The sequence below is a fragment of the Ambystoma mexicanum genome, chromosome 6p, assembly GCF_040938575.1.
Source record: "Ambystoma mexicanum isolate Mex_15411 chromosome 6p, UKY_AmexF1_1, whole genome shotgun sequence".
NCBI classification, from domain to species: domain Eukaryota; kingdom Metazoa; phylum Chordata; class Amphibia; order Caudata; family Ambystomatidae; genus Ambystoma; species Ambystoma mexicanum.
The window spans coordinates 1,197,997,270-1,198,021,097 of NC_090935.1; the positions used below are offsets into that span (position 1 = coordinate 1,197,997,270).

Here is a 23,828-nt window from a genome sequence, read left to right on the forward strand (position 1 = left end):
CCCTGGCAGCTAATGCTGGTATCCAGTCCCAATTTTGCTTGCTTCACAATTATCCTGGCATCAATTAGCATCTGAGGTTTTGCTTCAGGTGAACCTTCCTTTTCAACCTCCGCCTTATCGTCAGCCAACACATTTATCAGCATCTACCTGAGGAAATGTGTTTTTTTCCTCTATTCCTCCAGGATGTTTGTCTTTTGGGAGTTGTCCGCTGCAAGTACACACAGCCAGCTTGATCCAACAAAACTGACTGCATGTTATTATTTGCAAGTAAATCTCACTGGTGCTAATGGTGCCACTTCTGAAGGTTCATCCACATCCATGGTGTAATGGGACATTCGGCCTCATCAGGAGTTTGGTGGTATTCCTGTGAAATACAGCCAAGGTCAAATAATGTTAGTTCCACTCATAAAGGCCGTACATCTGCCAGATTGCACGTGGTGGACTGGTGGACCATAGCACTCCATTGAGGGATTTGGAGAATTTACTATGGATGATAATTCTGCCCCTGTTAAATCCTCAATTTTGGGGGGATTATGAAGAGCAAAAAAACATCCAGCCAAGTGCTGGAGATTTTTCTGTCACTTAACTGCCAGTATGGTAGGGCGGTAAAACGGGCAGTAATTCCATTAACACTGCTTTTGTACACCACCGCCCTACTCATAATGAGGCCCATTGTTTTTGAGTTTGTTGACTTCATTTTCCCATCTGACCGATGACACAGTGACTTGCTTTGTGAAGAGCATCAGAGAGTGCAGAATCTAGCTTCCTGCATGGGTCGACGATTTCACCATTAAGAACACCTTCTTGCGTCCTAGTAGAATGGTACGATCTGGTCACGGAAAAAGACCTGCAGCATTCCCAATCTAAAGCTTTTGACCATCTCTGTGATGAACCTGGGTTTTGGAATATTATTCATCTCATGATGAAATAACAAAAGGTCACGAGAATCCTGGTGTTATGATGAATCTCAGAGTATCAACTCCTGCTAGCAATTTTCTCATGCACTGACTGCAACTCCAGAACTTGTTTAAAGAGATTGGTGCACTGCAGGAATAGTTTATCGGTGCAGATCTTACACAAAGCAATTGACCAAATCCCTGCTAACTCCTTTGTCTGCAGATCCTTTTGCAACTCCTGTTTCACTGATCTGGCAGGGGCAAGTTGCATAGTTGGAAATTAAGGAAAGCTAGGTTAGTATTTTGTATCCAGCACCAACATCTTGCACCTTACTCATAGGCCATCATAAGTTTGGTAGATTTCTTCCCAAGAATTACAGCATGAGTTAATTCTTGGAAGCCACCTGAAACTAATGGATGGGTGGTAAGAGGTGTATATTTCTAGAATAATCACATGCTGTACATGAAAATCAACATTGTTTCTTAATTTTGGTTTATAACCCCTTACATGCGAAGGGCGAATATGTTTGTCCTGAATTCCCATAAGGGATCATTGTAGGCTCCGCCCACTTCCTCAGTTAAGATCATTGATATTGATATTGATATTTTATTTCTATCGTGCTCGTACACAAGTGTTTCAGAGCACGACAAGGCAAGGGAGGTGAACAGGAGAGAACAAAACAACTATCTTACTAAGCCCAGTGACATTGAGAACGCGCAAGTGCATGGGAGAGGGGGAGGGGAAAAGTGCATGGAAGGGGGGAGAAGTGGAGAGTGCGGAGCAAAGGAGAAACAGATTAATAATAATAAATAAATAAATAAATAAATAATAAAGGCAACACACAGTGGTAGTGCAGCCAGCAATTGGCAAGTGCTGGGTTTAAGGCAGTAGACAGGGTAGGTCTGATAAGTGCAGGAAGAAAAAAGGGGGTGGCTGTATGGGTAGAGATACAGGGCCCAGTACCAGGGGTGACCCGGAGGCAGTGCGGGAGGGTGGCAGGGTAAGCAGGTACCTGGGCCCAGATGACAGAGGGTGGCCAGGTGCACGGTGCCAAGAGAGAACAGATCACCAGGGGACAAAGGGAGCGAAGGCAGAAGCAAAGAGGAAGGTCTTGAGGTGCTTACGAAACCGGAGATGGGTCTCCTCAAATTTTAGAGTGCCAGGGAGACTGTTCCAGAGGGAGGCCCCACCAAAAGACAGAGATATACCCCGAGCTCCTTTCTTTGAAAAACGACTGACCCTGAGGGAGTTGGAGGTAGAGGAGCGAAGAGCTTGATAGGGGAGGTATTTGCGGATGGATAGCTAAAGGTATTTTGGACCCAGGCCCCAGAAAGCCTTGTGGACAATGCCACAAGTGTACAAATATAGAAAAATGGTCGCCTTTGACCATTCTCTGCATACAATTGGGAAATGAGTTTGAAAGTTGGCTTCACAGATGCCCAGCTTTTCACACCCACAAGAGGCCCCTCAATATAATTGGTTCCATTATGTGCAGGGACACGCTAGTGATGTCCCTCACACAGAGTAGATATTGAGTTATTGAGGGCTTTTAAGATTTTAACCTCCCCCTCTTAGCTGCAGTTAACATTTGGAGGTGCTTTAATGAGGTATTTGGCCTCATAATCAGGTGTTATTTACCACATGGAAAATGATTACTCATAATTTAGCTGCAGTAATGACAGGCAGTGTTTACAAATAACACTGTTTTCAACATTACTGCCAACATTTCAGTGAGGTGGGCCATAGAGATGCCTCTTCCATAGAAGTCGTCCACCTTTCCAGGTATCAAATTAAAGTTATCCTCGGGTGGCTTCTCTTCATCTTAAACGCCACCACCTCACTGGTTCTGCAAGATGGTCGGTGCCAGTAGGAGTCATGCAGGACGTACAAAAGGCCTCAGATCAAGCTTCGTTTTGCGGCCTGTGTCTGCACGAGAGCGCTACCAGCAATTCAAAATGGGGCACCATGTCTACCTGCAAATGGGCTCGGCTCACAGTTCACTAATGGAACCAAGAGAACTGCAACCAACATTTTGGGGGTGAGGGCTATCTCTTTGTATCGGTTTTAGCCCATATCATCACAAATGTACTGTGCCAAGGTCACAAAGAGTGCATCCTTTTGGCAGGGTAAAGGCAGAATTTCAAAGGAATAGTTATGGTGTAAGCACAGTAGCTGGAAGGCCCTGCAGCAGATACCTACTAGTCTCAAAATGTCCTTATGTATAGTGCAGTTCATTTCAGAGTAAAATGTTGTGCTTGAAAGACCGACCCATTTCTCAGTTTCACTGTTGGGGTGGTGGATATTTTGGACAATAGCGCAAACAGTGAGTACGTCAGTACAATAATTTGTTGAAAAAGCTGCCTGAGAAGGTGGCCACGAGGGGGCACGCGGATGAGCTCCTCTCTTGCGTGAGCTCCCGTCCCGAGGTCCCGAAAAGTGGAATGAGCCCCTACTTTTGGACCCCCCCCGGAGTTAAAACTCGAGGAGAATGTTTATGAAGGTATCGACCATACACGGGAAAAATCCCGGGTGAAAACGGCCCAGGTTTCCAGTAAATATTGCCAAGAACCTGTGGTGGTGAAAACGAAACTTGATGCGGCCTTGAGGCGACTCGGAACCTCGTGCCTGCCGGGAGCGATTACTACGCTGGCACCAAGAGGAGCACCCACCGGAGGTTGAGCCCTCACATCTACGCAACATCACTTTTGGAAGCGAGGACCCCACGGAACAGTCGATGGAATGCAGTAGTGGGGAAAGGGCCTGAAATGAGCTAGACGGTGCGAAGCTGGTCGCCCCGCGGAGACGACAGAGGCATGGGCCCTGTGTTCCCTGTTCTGCTGAGTCGTACTCCCGCGGAAGGATTACTTCGCCTCCCTCTGCAAGGAGCGTGCCCCAAGAGAAGTAAGTGATTCCCGCTGACCCCTTCATCGCTTGGCGGTAGCGCACAAAGCTTTCAGCCCGAAACTGCGACACAACTGATTGCGGCCTTGCTGGCGCCCCTCGCCCAGAAACCCGTGAAACCGAATATAGGCAATGCGCTGCCTTCCAGCCGTGTGCGTTGGGGTTCTCTTTCTTATGTGATAACGAAGAAGCGGGCACACGATGGATGCACTTTGCGACTGATTCGCGGGTCCCCACGTGGAGGTGTCCGCGGGACGTTGAGACTACGAACAACCCTGCTCCCTCAAGACGATAAGGCCCTTGCTTGGACTGTAACAACAAACGCATCTCCCCCACAGAGGGTAAGGCCCCGGCGACACCCTTATAACTGTGCGTCTGGGCCAGACACCAAAATAATAGAAGGGAGAAATTGGTCTAGGGGCGTGTGCCTCCTCTGTGGTTCTAAGTACTTGAGCTTTTGCATCTGCGACACGTTGAATCTGCAACACCAGGCGCATGAACGCCCACCAGAAACTTGCCATATACGCATACGGATTAGCACCCCGAATCGACGTCGGACCCACAATGGCCACATCATCAATTTTTGGCGCAGAACTACCGTGATAAAAGGAGATATTGCGGACTTACTGGCAGAAATAAGAAATATGGGTGCCAGCATAGGAGGAAAAATCGATAAGCTCACACAGCGCCTTGATAACATAGAGGACAGGGTTGAGGGCGTTGAGAACAATCAGGCCTCAATTGACGTCCTAGAAACGCTGCTCTCACACAGAATAACCAAATTAGAACGGAGGGAGCAAGAATTTAAACTCAAGATGGACGATTTGGAGAATCGCGAAAGGCGAAACAATCTACGTTTTTTTGGGATTCCTGAGAAGGAAGGAGAGACAGAGGAGGACCTAAAAACGACCCTTCACGACATCATTAAGCTACTCGTTGCGGACGGCAACATTGACGAACCCAAAACAGAGCTCATTCATAGAACAGGAGGCCCACCTGGAGGCCCGAGGTCGGTGCTGGCAAGATTCCACCGTTATCAAGATAGGTCGAGGGTGCTGGAAAAGGCACCGAGTGGGGGCATCATTACCCTAAGTGGGGCCCAAATAACAATATACCAGGACCTCTCCGCCCTGACACTAGCCCTGAGGAAAATGTGCAAACCACTCACGACGTGGCTAAAGTCTCGGGACACGTGCTACCGGTGGAGATATCCCTTTTCTCTCTCCTTCGAACATGAAGGCACGAAGATCAGGCTGAGCTCCGAACGGCAGATCAAGGATTGCATCGCTGACTTACTAGGCCCGCAGGACCGCGAGGAATCCAGCGACCGTCCTCCCAGAGATGGGTCGGAAAGGCAGACACAGGGCCCGAAGAGGAGGAAGGTGAAAGGTTCGAGAAAACACCGCAGGGGGAACGGTTCTCCGGAGGGGGGCAGCTAAGCCTCGATAAGTATAGTACTCTTTGCTTGAACTGACATTTGATATAAGGACAACATGGTTGCTTTTTGTTGGGTGAAATGTGATAGAGACTGCCACTCATGTTGCGGTATTGAGCTCACTCTGGGGGTAGGTTCTTGGGGGCTCATTAGTTATTTTGATGTTTACTCTACGAGGGGACCGTGAGGTAACGGTCTCCACTGGTGGTTCGGTTCAGGGTGAGTGAAGCTAACTCGGCCCGATCGGACGCCACCGAACTCAGGTAGTGGGAGGGAAGCGGGGGAGGGGTCGGGGGACTTGGGCGCATGTTGAATAAAATGTAAACTTAAGAACTATGAGGAGTGCAACAGTCATGTGGCTGTTTCCATATCAAGGAAGCGACTCGCAACGGTCAGAAAGTAGGGATGGTCCTAGATCCTGTTGTCATGATGACCGCTGAATCATATTGCAGTGGTTCCATAAGGGTGGGGACGTTAAATGTCAAAGGTCTTAATTCACCAACAAAAAGATCACTTGTCTACAGAGAATTTCGCAGATCAAATATTGACATCCTTCTATTGCAGGAGACTAAATATATGAAAGGAGAGGAGAGGGTGGTCTTGGGGAGGCATTCTGGGATGGAATTTTAGGGCTCGGGACCATTGAGGAAGGGGGGAGTGGGAATCCTCGTTAGGAAGGGGTTGGACTTCAAGGTCACAAAGGTCTGGTCAGATGTTGAGGGCCGTGCCCTACTGGTTTCGGGGACCATTGGGAATGTGTCCACTACGATTGCCACCATTTATTCCCCCAATGTAGGGCAAGTTAGATTTCTCTCCAGAACAATTCCCAAGATTATGTTCGAGTCAACAGGTCATGTCATCCTTGGGGGAGATTTTAATATATGGGCAGATCCCACGCTTGATTGGAAACCTGGTAATCCAAAAACGCGCGAAAAACTTGGAGGAGATCAGGCTCAATTCAGGTCATTGATGGAACTCTATGGACTGACTGATGTATGGAGACAAATGCACCCTACAGAGAAAGCCTACACTTTTTTTTCAGCCCCACACAACACCTACACCCGCATCGACCACCTCTATTTCTCAAGGGACTTATTCGGTACGACCTCACACACAGAATTCACACCAATCACATGGTCTGATCATGACATGGTGGCCGCTGATATGGTATGGGAGTCCTTGCCAGTTAGAGGTGGGAATTGAAGATGCAATGAAACCCTATTGAAAGACCCTGTCTTTAAACTGGAAATGGAAATTGAGATCACCGAATATTTTCGAATGAATGATAATGGGGATGTTTCTAGACAAGGGGTCTGGGATGCGGGCAAGGCGACCTGGAGGGGAATCCTTATAAGGGAGGGAGCCAAAAATAGAAGAGAGAGGGCTTTGATCGAAAACAGATTCCGCAAGGAAATCACCCAACTAGAAAATGAGGCGAGGGATGGGGATGTGCTACTCCATGAAAAAGCTTGCCAAGCGCAGACAAAAATAGAGGAACTCCGTCACCTGGAACATGATAAAATAACTCGCAAACTCCTCTTCCTTAAACAAAAGTTTTATGAGAAAGGGGACCAGGCTGATGCATTGCTGGTGGCCAGGCTGCGAGCACAACAGGCAGAACGCAAAGTGCAGGAAATAGTTGATGGAGGCCCCAACACCCCGATAACTAGCACCACCATTCCCGAAGCCTTTGCAGACTTTTATGAAGCTCTGTATACCCCAGAGACGGTACCGGACTCGTCCGGTATTCGCTCCTACCTGGCTGACATCGACATGCCCAAACTGTCGCCCACTGAATCAGAGGCTCTGGACGCCCCCGTAACTGAGGAGGATATCCAGGAGGCCATAAAACAATTAACACTGGGTAAATCCCCGGGCGAAGATGGGTACACTGCAGGTTTTTACAAGACATTTGCCACCCAGCTTACGCCCTTCCTAGCAGAATTATTTAATGAAATCCTAGAGACCGGGAAACCTCCAGACTCATTCGTTAAAGCACTAATAACTGTCATCCCGAAAGAGGGGAGAGACCCCAAAAAATGTGGATCATATCATCCCATTTCCCTGATCAATCTAGACGCGAAGATATACACAAGGGTCCTGGCTGCTAGAATTGAGTCATTCATGCCCCGCCTCATCCACCCCAACCAAGTTGGTTTTATATTGGGCTGCCAGGGTGCAGACACCATGCGTAAGACCCTGAACCTGATACATGCCTCCCACAACCTGGATACTGATCCTTCATTGTTTTCCATCGATGCAGAGAAAGCGTTCGATAGGGTTGACTGGGACTTCTTGATGGGAGTCCTTTGCAAGATTGGTATGGGCCCTAAACTTAGAAAGGGAATCCAGGCAGTTTACTCGAGGTCCACAGCTTCGGTATTTGTAAATGGGACATGTTCTAGGTGGTTCTGACTGAAGCGAGGAACCCGACAGGGATGTCCATTATCGTCCATCTTGTTTGCCCTATCGCTTGAACCCCTGGTGCCTAAAATACGATCGGACCCCAGCATACAAGGGATACACCTGGGTCATACTGAACACAAACGGGCATTATATGCTGACGATATACTCCTTCATGTGGTCAGTCCCTCCAGATCCATCCCACGAGTTATATCTCTCCTCGAAGAATATGGCCAGTTATCAGGGTTTAAGGTCAATCAATCTAAATCCATACTGTTCCCTCTCCAGGGCACACCAGAGGCGAATGAAACAAAATATTCCTCCCTTGGATTGACGTTAGAACATGACGCTATGCAATATTTGGGGATTCAAATTACGAAACTAATAGACACCCTATACGAGGCAAATTTCCCAAAACTCCTTGCGAGATTCCATGCAGACCTAGCCAGGTGGGATAAACTAACCATCTCGTGGCTTGGCAGACTTAATGCAATAAAAATGACATGCCTCCCGAGATTCCTTTATCCCTTTCAGATGCTCCCCATTAAAATTCCAGAACGATACTTCGCCGAGGTCCGAAAAGCGACCGTAAAGTTTTTGTTGCAGGGGAAGAAAGCCAGAATCGCCTACCGCATATTGACACTGCCCAAAGACAAAGGAGGAGTAGGCCTTCCCGATCTTAAGAAGTACTATGTTGCGGCTCAACTTAGAGTGCTCATCCCTCACTTATGCAACCATTAAGAGCCTCAGTGGATAGCTATGGACAACCACTATTTAGAACCAGCGACACTCTCGGAGTGGCTATGGTCCCCAAGAAAAAGAGTCTTGAGGAAGACAAGGGAGCATCCCCTTTTTGCCACTTTATGGGAAATATGGAGAGAGGGCCCAGAGATGAGGGAAATCACGATGTGGCCGTCCCCTTTGAGTCACATGTGGTCCCCGGGCATTAATAACTACATCCCCAATGTTGAAAGATTCCAGGTGTGGTATGAGGCGGGACTAGAGAGGGTAGGACAGCTCCTCCGATGTGATTCCTTCATCACTCTCCCGGAACTGACAGAGGCCCTTCATATAGGCGTACTATCCACCTTCCATTATCTACAGATCAAAGGGGTCCTAACGAAGGCAGCATGGAAGACAAAACATAGTAGAGAACTCACCCCCTTCGAAAAGCTCTTGGACTCCAAAACTGACAGGAAATGCCTGATTTCCGCCATGTATAAATTACTCGTAGAAGCGGGTGGAGGGAACACACTTAATCTCAGGACGCGTTGGGGGAAAGACATGGGCCTAGAAATAGATGACATGTGGGATAATATGTGACGCTTGGCAACGCGCACATCCATATCGTGCCAATACAAGCTCCATTCCATCAAACTTTTGCATCGCTGGCAGTATGACCCCAACAGACTATCCAAAATGTATCAGTCAACGCCCCCCTCTGTTGGCGTGAATGTGGACAAGTTGCGGACTACTGGCACATGTGGTGGGGATGCCCTAAGATTAAGATCTATTGGAATGAGGTCTTGGGGTGGATTAGACACCTGGACGGGATTCAGAGAACAGCGGACCCTCACCTAGTCCTTTTCGGTCTAGAGAAAATAGACGATGAGTGGAAGAGAGTGCAAGGCTTGGCCCCCCATCTCTTGCTTGCAGCCCGAGCCTTAATAGCCACCAGGTGGAAATCAGCTATGACCCCAACCGAGACTGAATGGATAAACATTGTAATGAACATATGCACCATGGAAAAAATCACAGCCTCACTCCACGGCAGAGCAACACAGTGTGAGACCCTGTGGTCTGACTTTTTATCCAAACATACATCAAACAGACATCCACCCTAGTGGGACAAGGTCCAATGCCCGTGTGGCTCGAATGGGTCCCTCCCCGCTTGATGCTGTCCCCCCTACGCCCTCCGCTTTGATCCTGTTTCCATACTACCGACCAGACAACATCCAAATCAAGATAGGATACGAAGCCCTCCTTATGGAGAATCCCTGCACACATGACATCGAAAAAGTTTCAAGCTGTGACAATGCCGCATGACCATACAAGCAGGACTCCTTGGCAACACGACTTCCTAGTCCACGGGGCGTGGGGGGAAAGCGTAAGAGAATGAAGAATACGAGGAATCTAAGTAAAACGTTTCACTGTTATTCAGTTTGGTTCATGGTTACGAAATTGTGCAATGTATTCTGGTTTTTATTTCCACCTGTCTAACGCCTATGAATCCACATGTAACTTTTTCTTTTGTTTCTATTTCGTTTCTTTTCCATTGAAAAATTGTAATGTGTTAAAAACTAATAAAAACCAAATAAAAAAAAAAATAAAAAAAAGCTGCCTGAACTGCACAGCTACGACGAATGCTGTTCCTTCGCACCCATGAATATAACAGGGTCGGACTGCGGCATACAATTGTCTCGTGTACCAATGAAAAAGTGGCCCACAGTTGCAAATGGCAATTAATTCCTTTTGTGTCAGACTGTTTTTGATTAGTACCCAGGGGGGAGCTTTTTGATAAAACGTAATACATGCAAATTGTGCAATTTAAAGAATATTTATTCAGCAACAATATACAAAACTGCCAGCCGCATAATGAAGTAACTCATCAAACTGGCCCACATTGGCCAAAAAGGTGGCACTCTTTCACTCAAAAAACTGCCCCACAGTAGCATTTTGCTTTTTGGTTCAGCCATTGCCATATTGCCCCATAGGTCAGTCCCCGCCTGAATATAAGGCCACCGTAAGAATGCTGAGTCCAGTTTCCAGGCACCCTCCAACTGTTTTGACTCTACTAAAGCATCTGTGCCCAGGGAGAGCTTCTAGATATGGCCGTGTGATTTTGTCATCTTATAATGGTATTTCAGCCCATGGGGAGTGGAGGTAAACGGGTTGCAGGAGGTGTTAGCTTGCCTTATCCTTATGGCCCCTGCCCCCATGCGAGCCGTAATGGTTTATTTTCATGTATTTAGATAACGCTTTAAATAAGTGCATAATCTGGCAAGGATGGCAATAAAATCAATCATGGCAGAGAGCTGAAAGAAGATGGGATTTAAAATGTTAATGAAATAGGTGGAGAGATGGAGCTGAACGGGTAATCGGTGGAAACTGCTGTACCTTCGTGTGTTTTGCCTCGCTCATAATGTGCTCCCGTGCTCCACTTTTTATCTGTGTGGGGAAGTGTAATGGAAGTCAGGTGTGAGTGATTGTCGATAATTGCCTGACCTCGCCTGACCATAGTATTGGGACATGGCTCAAGTGTGAGTCTGTTTTCTCCCAGAGCGGGCTGTCCATGGAATAGTGTTCATGCAGGAGGAGGGGTGGGGGGGGGTTGAGTTTCTAAATATACCATCGGGTGGGATGGGGTAAAGGTGTTACAGGGAAAAGAGGGATACCATGTCTCACCATCCGGTGTCCCACAACCACTACCCGAGGACCCCTCAACCAGGTAATCCTCCCGCACTGGTCCACCCCCAGGGTCTGGATCCAAAGGCCCTGGCCACCTAAGAGAGAGATCCGCAGGGACTAGCGGGCGAGACACCTTCTGGTGCAAGGTATTGTAGGACTGGGAGTAGTAAAAAGAAATTGGTATTGGGATCGTATAGATAGCGAGCTAAAGAGGGGCAAGGCCATGGGCGCGCTTAAGATGATGGAGAGGAAGTGGAAAAAGGCATCAAATGGAAGAAGGGGTGGAGTCGGAGGGTGGTGTAGGGGAGCTTGCACTTAGTTGGGCCTAGGGTGGCATATTTCCTAAATACTCTTCTGCCCGCTTGCATTTCCACTGCTTTGTCAGGAGAAGATTTTTTCTTTTTTTCTTTTTTTACAATTCGGCGTGACTAAGCTCTTTGAGGAAAATCATGATGGCATGCGCTCCCAATACCCATGTCGGTGCTAAGTGCAAACATTATTGTATTTAAGGAGGGAGGCCTGCGGACCATTCGCGCTGTCACAGGGAGGGCCCCAGAAAATGGGCACCTTTGGGCATCTAAAGAACGCACAGTGTTATAGATAGCCGATTCTCTCTCCAACCAAAGAAGTCGAATGCGTACTCATTCAAGCGCCAATACTTCGCATTCTCAAACAATTAGGATGAGGCAGGCAGCAAACGCAGACTTCCCCGAAACTCGGGAGGAAAAATAAAGAGAGGTCGCTGACACCAAACGGTGCAGAAACACGCAATGTTATCACAGGGTGCATTATTTGAATCGTCTCTCCGTTCATCTAGCTGCTTGTGTGTACCTAATTCTTCAAAAGTCAATATTTATAGAAAGAGAAAGCGTCCTCTCCCGCGCAAAGGTCACGAGGAGTGACGTTGCCCTTTCTCCTCAGAAGGCCGAAATCCCGCGATCGCAGCAAACGCCACGAGTCAATTAAAGCTATCCCCGCTGCTTCTACAGATTCCCCAAATTAAATTAGAAATAATGGCAAACACAAGTGTAATGACCGGGAAAGCAAGTCAATCTTATCGATTTTCTCATTATTCTGGCTACTTTACTAACGATTTCCTATGTTTATTTCTTTTTGATTCCAGCTGACCCGGAAATCTGCTCATCCTGCATTGAGGGCTTCTACATGTAAGTTCTAGTGTTCCCTTAATGTGGTTTAATGGCTTTCAGCTGTGCTAATGGCATTCTGCTTAATGCGTTCAGCCATGTGGGTGGCTTAGAGCAATTCTGTGGGTAGGCATTGCTTGCTGCGAATGAAGTCCATTTGTTTCCTATTAACACTGATATATGTGTGGGAATGCAAACGGGAGGCATAATTAGGAAGTGTCAGGCCTCTTTGGCAAGCTGGGACTGTCTATAGGGCACTGCCTGTAGAATGAGCCAACCTGGCCAGTCTGGGCCGGTTGTGTGGTCCAGTTTGATGATTTAGTCCACTGTGCATTTGGTAGTTCTGAGCAATGTTTCTGGCACATAGTGATTTTAAAATACAGTATTTACCATAATTCTTCCCAAAATGTGCCTCCCTGCCCAATTACATATTCAAACAGCTTGAGGTAAAAAATGGAATTTCCGAATGTGGCCAATGTTCTTTTGGTGACCGGGCCATTTATTGTTGCCTCATTCCGGAACCTGAACATTCGATGCTCTGTGCCAGCTGAATTATTAATTGGCTGATCCAAGAGCGTTACATCTAATATAGGGCTAATTTACCACAGATCAAAAGCAGAGTAACATAACACCCCAAAAATATATCTTGCCAGACTGCATAGCACCACATAGTAGCCACATCTTCCATCTTCTCCCCACTAATTGTACCCGCCCAGTCTTTTTATATATCCGCCAGAGAGCCTGCAGACCATGCAAATGGCAGCAGTGCACAGGACAAATACCAATAACATAACATAACATAACATAGCTTTTGCTCCTTGCTAAAACACTGTCCCAAGAGAGTAATGCCCTACATGTGCTGATATCTATGTGTCACAAAGATTGTCTAAACGCACATCTCACTTAGACCATCCTTGGGTCATTTAGGCATCTTATTTACTGTGGGATATGAGTTTTTAAAATATCTTGACTTATGAATACTGCTCACACTCATGCTTCCAGGCTTCCTTAGACTCTATCTAGACCCCCACCATGAGAGTAACTTTATCATATGCATTTCCTGCTCCGGGTGTGGAAGTGGCACTTGCAAGGGATCAACAAGTTCTCTGAATTGTCTTTGCGGGCACTACACACGGAGTCTGCAACCTTTTTGCTCTCCAGATGGACTACAGCTCCCATCAACCCTAGCCTGTATAGTTAATCGTGAGGGACCATGGGAGTCCTATTCCAAAACATCTGGCGAGCCACAGGTTGCAGACGCCTGCTCTACAGCATCCTAGACGCTGCCTTAAGGTGGGAAGGCCATAGAACATTGGGTGGATTACCGAGTGATCTGAAAGAAAGCCTAATGCACACAGGGCTATTACAGTCCTTATCTACATAGGCAAGCAGCTTAATAACTTAGTACAATTGGACTTAGATTGATTGTTTCTCCCCTTCCTCTTCCTGTGTGCTTACTTAATGTTTTCCCCGTATTCATCGATACACGGTCAACTCTTGCCCCGGACACATCTGTAAGCTGGCATGGTAGAACCCGGGAGCGTTTCTCACAAGCTATTCCGGTGAAAGGCTCCACACTACAAGGGCCCACTTAAGCACATTTCAAGTCCCCCAGGCAACCACACACCAACTACATCTCGTGCAATGCATCGGGCTGATGTAGATATCACAGTAACGCCTTCGTTTTAAACCGAGTTTTTCCCTGCCTAAATTGTTCTCTAATTTTAACCGATAACTAATCACAGTTAAGAAACGCACATCCCTACCACTAAAATCATATTACCTCCCCTCATCCTACATATCTTTGCCTTTTGTGTATATGTTCATCTGCTGGATAAACCCCTCCCCCTTTCTTATCTCCTTCTGAACCCCAACCCTCCTCTGTACTATCCACAGATTAAGGTCTGGGGACACCCTGCTCAGCTTCACCTGCCGTGTCTTTCCTCAAAAGTTACTGGAAAAAACCTTGGTTCATTCTTGCTCTAATGACATTAAACAGTATAGTTTATGCTTAATTCACTCACTCTCCTTCCTCAGTGCACACAGCAAAATGAACACGCTGTCCAGTATGCAACATCTATTGTGCTCTCTTTCCAAAACACCTCTGCACATATGCTGCTGGGTCATGGTTGGAATGAGGAGATAAGCCCATGTCATAGAGTCAGCACTTTTACAATCACCGGCTTCCTTTTTAACATGAATCGGGTGCTGGAAGGATATCAGGGATGGAAATTCACCAAAATGCCAGGGGTACCAAAAGTGGCACTACATGCCAGATGGCATCACAGGATGTAGTGTCACATGACCTTTGACAAATGTGACATCACAGGAAGTGACATTATAGATTGAAAAAATACTATAGATATGCTTAGAAGAATAAAAACACAAATAGATAATCAGACAAAAACTATTTTAGTTAGCAACCACATGTGCCACATGTGTAGTATTCTTTTGCCTTGATATGCCAGGGATGAAGCCATTATAGGACAGGGGCATAACAAGTAGAGCCAACATAAACTAAAGCCACTACTTTCATTGACCAGCACAGTCAATTGATGCCATCCAATGCAAGCTTTAGCCTCACGTGCCAGGCAAAGGCCTTCTTTCTTAAAACATCTCCACATTCCCATCTGCTGCCAAGTGTGGATTCCCGCATGTGGATATGCAGTCGTATACATATTATATCTTTACATTGGAGGACAGTCATCATCTGTAAGTCATAGCTTTACATGTCCAGGTACTTGCATTACAATTGCAATATAATCACGGTTAACGGTTCATATGCCCAGCAGAGTTACCATGCATAATGTGCAGCCACACATGACGAAGTACTCTCCCCTTATGCCAAGCACAGCATCAAATGCACCAGTGCCTCATATACAAGGCAGTCACCATATGTAACACACAACCTTTCATGTCCAACTGCTGCCATAGTGTGCTAAACATAGGCTAAGGTACCCAATAATGCCTCTTACGCATGGCAGAGGCATGATAAGTAAGGTAGAACCTTATATATGCATGTGTTTCCCTGCCAGCGATAGCTCTAACCCATCAGCCCAAACATCCAACAACTGCTGACTAACAACACTGAACAATCTGATATCCGGACCTGCCTCTCTGCTATGCCCTTTGAGTGGTTCACACCCCAGCTGGCCACATGCACCAAAGTCCCTTGTGTTCGACATCGACAGACACCTCGCCTTCAAACAGCACATAGCAAGGCAGACACAAACAGATTGATACCAATTTTCTTTCAAGTGTGATATGAAGCCCTTCATCCCAGAAAATAACTTCAGATATGCTCTCCAAGCTTTGGTCCTCTCACACCTGGATTGTGGCCTTTTAAAAGGCCTTCTGGTAACCACCCTGGCACCTCTGAGATGTGTCCTGCATGCTGCAGCATGACTCATCAAAAGACTTCGCAAATTCGACCACATCACCCTGACCCTCATCGAACGGCACTGGTTCCAGCTGCAAGCATGTATCATCTTCGCATTCTGCTGCCTCGTGCACAAGGATGTCACCCTGAAGTCCCCAAACTATCTCACTGAGAACCTCATCAGCTCTCATGGGCTATGATCCACCAGAAGTAAGGACATGTGCAGACTTGAACACCGCCGGCCCAGTAAGTAAAGAACCAGATGACAAGCCTTTTATGTCAATGCCCCAAGACTCTGGAACCTCTTCCCATCAACATCAGACTCGTCAACTTGCTTCTGCAGTTCAGGAAGGAGCTCAGGAGCCTCTTCTTCAAGGATTGGCTCCTTCTGAACACCCAAGTCCACACACCATCCACTCCCCGCCCTACCTGAGAGTGGATTATATGATCCCACTGTTTCTTCCCCTTGTTTCTTGTAGATCCCTTGCTGACAAATTCCCTGTCCTTCCCTCCTGTTAGTTCCTCACAACCATGTTTCTCGGCTTCCCTCACCTTCTTCTTCCCCCTATGATTGTAAAGCGCTCTGTTGCTTCCTGAAGCTAGGTCTGCACTCAATACATAGCCAAATAACTATTATAGCAACAACCCCACTAAAGAGCTCGCACTCCTCTCAAACCGTCTTCCTGCACTTGCCTCATGTCCGCAGCTCCAGACAAAGCTTTAGGAGCGCACGTATATGGGTGCAGGTGCATCACTTCATCATCAAAGGCAGAAAATGGAGCTGTGTAGGCAATGTAAAGATGCACGTATCAATAAATTAAGTTTTGTGTTTCTAGATGGTCTCCGCATATCTTTATATATATATTCTTAAAATATATGTGACACTGGCATTACCGCCAGGTTGAAGTATGGGAAGTGTAGAATAAAGCAATAATGTTCCTCAGGCCGTCAGAAGGTTCCAGGTATTCCACCATTCTGTAATGCTGCATTGAGCATCCGGACCTTCAGTATAATGTAGGCCTCTGGATGAACTGATAAGGATTTCTCCTTTACTCTTTTTTTTTCCTCCTTCTCGCCTCTCTTCCCTTCCCCTTACTCCCCACTTTCCCCCCGTGACTCCTGAAGCATTATATTCTTTGCATAATGTAGCATATCACAAAACTCGGAAGCAAATGATTAAATAAATAAATAAAAACGTTTTTTGTTATTGTGTTATGGTTAAAAATATAAACCTTACACAACAATTAATCAATATTTACATCTTACAATTCATTGTACAAAACGTGTTTTAAAACATCAACCTTGTTCATGCCATGATCAGGTAATATAAAAACAAGAAGAGACCATTCATAAAAACAACTTCCTTCCCTATAAAACGCCTGCATAAACCTTACGCTTCCGTCTAACCATGCCTTGCAAATTCAATTCTCTAGGTTAACCCAGCAGAACATGCTTTTATGTTTACTTTGTGGGGGGAATGGGGGGTGAAGGTATCCCATTGGTGGCCTATGTGAAAAGAGCATTGTATGATTTGGATGAAGTAGAGCTCTGGGAAGAACCCGACATAAAGAGTAAAGCCTGTGACATAACTCGGAGGAAAATGATAGAAGCGACTAGAATGTTGAAACCGGGTTCTGCTTATTCGGCATGTAAATTGAATTTCGGCCCTGGGGAATATTTAGATTACATGGGTCCACCGCACGCCAGAGTCTTCTATGTTAGTTTTAGATTGGGCACACTTCAGATGGCCCTTTTCATGAAGCCATGGACTCTATATAGGTTAGGTGTGTGTCCTAGGCGAGGAGACTATTGTGGAATTTTTGGTTGTATGCGATCTGTTAAAATCAGTAAGAGTACGGTACTTGAGGCCGCTCCTACGGAAAGCAGGCATCGGGAAAACTCAGGATGCACTGGAACTTTGTAAAAGTACTGTGAACCCTTCAACTGTGATCTGTGTAGCCTAATATGTCCATCGTGTTTGGCTATGCCGAGGACAATTGCTCTACAGGGCAATTGACTGATTTATACTATAGAATACTGAACTCATTACTTTTTTTAATGCATGTTTAAGAATGGTTGTCAGGACTGTGAAGATACTCTCCTTTTTTTAATACGTATTTCTCATGTTTTGTTTTTATATTTTAACATATAATTGCTTGACTTTTTATCTTGCATTTTACTTATATTTGTATATTTTGATTGCTTGATGAACTTTGATTGCTCTTAACTGTTGAATAAAGTGTGAGTTGATTGATTGACATCGCATTTCACTGGGAAGTGTTACTCTTAGCTATGATTATGAGAATAATACATGATTCTGGGACATTCTCACATTACACTTCAAAAATTAGAACAACTCTAACACTGCGTCTTAGAAACTACTCCTACGGAGGATTGCACAGGGGCAACGCGCTGGTCTTCGAAGCAATACCACGCAGAGCAACATAGGTTCGAATCCTGGATCCACGCTTAGAAACTGAACTCGGTTATTAAGCGCGTTATAAAAAACAATAAATATCGTGGTCATCTCTGGGTTCTAATTTGGAGCAGCTGGTGTATATAGTTGGATCAGACGTAACTGATTCAGGAACCTTAGAGAGGCTAATATAATTACTATTGAAGGCCCCGAGTGGATCGTACACCATTATTTTCCATCGCATTTATGAAGAACCCTCAGAGCATTTCCAAAACACTGCTGCCTCATATTCTGAAGTTTAACACAGTCACATGAAATGTGACATAATGTTTCCACTGAGCCGGATGATTTATAGAATCTACACTCTGCAGTGGGGTGGTCGTTCTTATACCTAACTAGCAGAAGTACCAGTTCTCCAAACGGGTTCTGTAGACAGACATGATAACACTCATCAGTTGTTGAAAATGAATGATCCTGTAGGTCACTGTTCCTCCTCACCCTGGCTTGGTGCAGTTCGTTGTGGTGAATTGCAGTGCAAATATCTCAGAAACCGTGCATCCTAGGGCCTTGAACCTCTCGTGTCTGGACTGGTTGAGAAAAATGTTTTGTTTCCCTTCCCTGTGACCATGGTTTACGACTTCGTCGGCAGGCAACATCCCGCAAAAATTCTCTGCAAAAGTAATTTCACCTAATGCGGCAATCATTTGGAAACTTCTGTGATGGTACCTGCTTTTACCGTTGCCTCTTTATTCACCTCTCATGCATTTTTTGTTTCCCTTCCCGGTTAACATGGTTTATGGCTGCGTCAGCAGACCACAAACCCACAAGCAAATTTTAACTTTTGGTAAAATCTGGGAAAAGGGGCGGGTGTCCAAATGTCATGTAGCCAGTAATGTCCGGAGGGCCCTAACAGGTAACTATGCAGAATTTGGTGCAGATTGGTGAAACGTTGTGAAATTGTATAAGGAAAAATGCTTCACCAAGCCACAAACCCACCAACACATTTTGACTTGTGCTGAAATCCGGTGAACAGGGTGGGATGTCCAAATGTCATGTAGCCAGTATTGTCCTTAGGGTCCTAACACCCAAGTTTGCAAAATTTGGTGCAGATGGGTGTAACAGTGTGAAATTGTATAAGGAACAACTCTTCGCCAAGCCAAAAACCCATGAAGACATTTTGACTTGTGCTGACATCCGTTGAACGGGTGGGGTGTCCAAATGTCATGTAGCCAGTATTGTCCTTAGGGTCCTAACAAGTAAGTATGCAACATTTGGTGCAGATTGGTGAAACAATGTGGAACTGTATAAGGAACAAAGCTCTGCAAAGCCACAAACCAACAAATCCCACCACAAACCCACAGACACATTTTGACTTTTATATATATAGATATGTAGAATTTCTTGGCTTAAAATCAAGTTCAACCTGAGACGGAGAAATTCTTGACAGCAGTACATGTTGGGAAATTTCTTAATCATAGCCAGGAGGGAACCAAATTGCCTATACTTTAAAAGAAAATCATTGTGTAACCTATATATTTCAATTGTTTGGCGTGCCGGAATCCAGTCAGACCCTCTGAAGCATTTTATTCTTTGCACGATGTAGCACGTCATAAAATCGGAAGCAAATAAATAAATAAATAAATAAATAAATAAATAAATAAGGCAGCCCAGTGAGCAATACAGAGAGTACATAAAAAAAAGCTGTACACAGACAGAAGGATTGGAACCCATAAATCAGCATACATTACTTGTCAGCAACTTTGCTGATATTGGTTTTACTTATTTCAATGATATAAGCATTTCCCAGTTCAACACACCCTCATCGCAGCCCTTTCCCGCCAGGCAGAAGTACAGTCCCGGCGGCGACAACAGAGAATGCTGACAGTGCGCCAGACTCTATTAAGCAGAGCTTAGACACTGGGATGAAGAGGGGGCTGCGGTTCAGCATATGCCAGACAAGCAAAAGCCAGCAGTGGAGAGGACGCTTCTAGACTTCTGGGCTTGCGGGACAATAGGAAAGAGGAATTTTGATGCAACCGTAATATCAGAAGTGTTGACAGTTGTTTTCAATGTACGCGTTGAATGTTTAAAACCGCAATTCAGGAGAAACGTGACCTCACCTGGCATGTATAAACAGTAAATGTGAATGGATACTAAATAGTAGAGCATGCATGTGTTTGCTGCTCAAGCATGGCCTCCCAGGATAAAGCAGTGTCATTGAAACGCAAGTTCGCGGCTGCTTGTTCTTGTAGGGTGCCCCCGCCTCTCTAGGTAAAAAGAGGGCAAGTGTTGAGGTAGGCGAGGCTCCATATGGGCCTTCCAGGGGTCCCTGCCTTCATTGGCGGCAGGGGTGGACTGGCAACTAGAAGAGGCCCTGGAAATAATTACCTCGGACCAAAAGAGGCCCTGGAAATAAAGTTCAAAGTGGCCCTATAGTACACATTTTCAGCAAGCTCAATGCTTTTCCTATGAGAACATTTGGAAATACCACACAAAAGAGTCCCACGGTGTAGAGGCCCACCAGGGAATCTCCAGAGTTCCCTATAGGCCAGTCCAACCCTGATTGGCGGACTTGCGTGCACCCGTGGTAATTCTTGGAAACACTGGCTGTGGAAACTACGATACGTGGACTAGAATGGGGGCTACCCATGAAGGGCAAAGGGGGGCAAATCTCATTCGAGGGAAAGGATAATATAGGACGAAAGCAAGCTGAGACAGTAGGTGTAACGCAAATCCCTCTGTTGTAATGTAATGGCGGGCTTGTGGGTGATGTCACTGATGTCAGTGTGGAGTGCTGGGTGTTATCTGAACCCTCGGTTCCAAGGGTGACAGTTGGAGTGTGTAGCTGGTGCTAAGTGACGTGCCGGTGTTTCTGCTGACTAACATATTGACCATGTTCCCTGTCATGAACTTGGCACACAACAAACCTTGTGGCAAATTTACCTGCAGGCTCAGGTTGCTCTTTACTACGGAACCACATCTTTTCCCCCTCTCCAGTAAATTTGGGAGGGCGCGGGGGGATACACTGGCCTTAGGTCTGAAGCAGAGATTGTAACTAACACTAGAAAATACATGGAAGCTAAGCCAGCATAGACGCATGGAATGGTAATTATCACCCTATAAAAGCAACTCTGCTGCTACACTGACACTGTGCTGGACTCCAGATAGTGATGCAGCAGGGAAAGCTGGTGAAGAGTGTGAGGGAAAGGCCCCATGCAGTCCTGGCGGAACGGGTACAAGCGACATAATGCCAGCCGTAAAGGAATACACCAGAAGGTCAGCACAAAAGGCCTAACGGCAACCAGCAAGGACTGCCCAAAGTCTTGGTTCAGAGTGGCATAGCAACTAGGGTTCAAGAACAACTGGATATTCGGTGGCTTAAGAGTGCAACTTCAGGAGGGTCAGAGGCATACTCAACAGGGCTGGTCTGAGAACCAAAAGTGACCCTGGGAATATTTTTTAAAGTGGCCCCATATTACACCATATGTGCGAAAGTAGTGAGCAGGACCAAATCCTCTAAGTATGGGTTGAGAGGTTCTCTGCCCAAGAACATTTTGAGAAATGGGTCCAAACAATGAATTGTAAATCATAGTTTATCTATACAGGGATTACATGTAGTTAAACATAAGAAAGGACATAACAAATTTGTTATGAACGAAGAATAGCATTCTGGAATCTATATAACTTATTATTTGCTTCAAAGGGATGTGAGGGGATGAGTAGAGATGAAGGAAGTAGGTGCTGTGACTGAGAGACAGGGTAAAACAAGCAGAAACCCAGTGTACCCACACAAAAAAGCCTATTGTGTAAAAGCTCACCGGGGAATCTCCAGAGTTTCCCCGAGGCCAGTTCACCACTGTTGCTCATTGAGGCAGGCGAAAACTTCCTGAACATATTCTATCGAGACTGGAACCACATTTAGGGCCTGAATGCACCGTTCTGTCTTGGTGAAAACTCCAAACAGATTCTTGCTTTTCAAAAATATGTTATTGAAGGGGGTGCTGTTGCACGGCTCGTGTCATGGCCGCAGCCTGAGAGTGCTCCGGCTGAGGCACTGTTATATGGCGACATATCCCCTGTTCCAGCGCTGACTCAAACCTTACAAATATGGAATAACGTGTCGGAGACCGGGCTGCATCAAGTGTCTCCTGTTCTGACCTTCAGGACCCCTCAGATCCTGTGAATCGGAGGTGCGACACTGGCCTTGGTGCGTCCCCCACTACTGCATGGTTTGTTTGCCTGCACTGTGGTCTTCCTCCACCCCGGTGCCCACTGTGACAGTGACACTTACTGTCTGTGGTGGGGGGCTGTCTCTGACTCTGGCCCAACCCGGGTCCTGCACGGTTCGCCCCGCTGTCCCTGGGACGTGGTGGTGCCCCGGACGCCGAGTCCTCCTGTATTCGCCCGCCGACTGGGGTTGGTGACGGTGCACGCTCGGAACAGCTGCTGGCCTCATCGGAGCTCCACCTGTCTGTGTTGCCGCGGGCGCCTCTGCCCCGGTTCGACTTGTAGTGGCCGTCGCACCTCCCTCAGCGTCGGGCACAGGCTCCCCCTCAACACACCCAGCTTCTTCCTGGTTCCCTGCAGCCGGCGGGAAATCGTGGGCCGCGGATAGTGCCTGCAATGGTGGTTTTCTTGTAAGCACCCTGCGGCCCTCAGGGATGGACAGCTCTTCGGCCATCGGAGTGGGCTTGGCCTGTTACCTGCGCCTGGGGTATCAACAACGGATCGCTCTCAGGTTAGCGGGGACAGGCTTACATCTTCCCATGGTCTTACATTGTTTGGAGGTCCCCAGCTCACCTCATCTTTGGGACATTGAGGTTGTTGCCGGCTCTGCTGACAACACGTATCTCCACCATTAAGTGACCAGCTCTGGGTGAACATATCCACATAATTCTCCTTTTTGCACCACCACCCTCCAGGTTTCTTCTGACATACTCCAGGCAACAGGGGTTGTTGCGCCTCCCTCCTCCAGCTGTGGCATTTGGGGTTCCACCCACTGCAGGCAGCATACCCTGGGCTCGGCCCACTGTTAATTACTGCTGCCCTCCACTTCACAGCGCCGTCGTCCAGCGCTGTCATCCAGCTGTGGTGCCTGAAACCATCTGCTCAGCTTCCTCAGTTCTCCTGCTCCCCTCTGAAAACTTTACAACTGGCTCCTCCCTTTTCTGGACGGCCCACGAACAATCGGATTTCACAACTCATCCTTCCAAGGAGGGTCACTGGAAATGGGTAACCAGAAAAAGCAGGCAAAAATGGATCAATATGCCAGAACCAATCCACCACAGCTGGGGGAAGAACCTGGTCCCTATCAATTGGATATCTCTGCCCTCAACCATACCTTGATAGCCCTAAAAAGTAGCACAGATAATCTAGGTGCCAAAATTGATGCATTAACGTGTAAAGTGGACGTGTCCGCGTTCCCGATTGAAAAGCTGTGTGGCAGAATGTCGGAAGCAGAACATCACATTGGGGATGGGGAGGACAAAATTGCAGAACTTCAACGGGAGGTGGCGTCTCTACAGCAGACGGTGAAAAAGGTGGTCACCAAGAATGACGACCTCAAAGGGAGGTCAAGAAGAAACAATATAAGAATTACTGGGTTGGCTGAATCTACTGCCATTTATTATATAGAAGTCTTCATCGAAAAACTCCTCAGGGAGGTCCTTGACAATCCTCCTGTCACAGATATGTTCATGGTTGAGCCGCGCACTCGTGATTAGGCCTCCTTCTGGGGCCCACAAGGGAGCCACATCTTTAATTATCGAGACCAGGACACCCTGCGCCGCACTGCAAGGGATAAAGGCCCCCTGCGATGGGGGTCGGCAAAAATAAGATTGTTCC

General features: G+C 46.6%; 1 protein-coding gene across 1 annotated transcript in view; it reads left to right on the plus strand.

Annotated features, from left to right (window-relative positions):
- The window catches only part of PCSK5 (proprotein convertase subtilisin/kexin type 5), a 1,619,480-nt gene that overhangs the window by 1,248,323 nt on the left and 347,329 nt on the right, over nucleotides 1-23,828 (plus strand). The window contains exon 25 of the mRNA XM_069625842.1: nucleotides 12,168-12,210. Within this exon, the coding sequence (XP_069481943.1) occupies nucleotides 12,168-12,210 (43 nt within the window). The remainder of the gene's footprint in view (nucleotides 1-12,167; nucleotides 12,211-23,828) is intronic.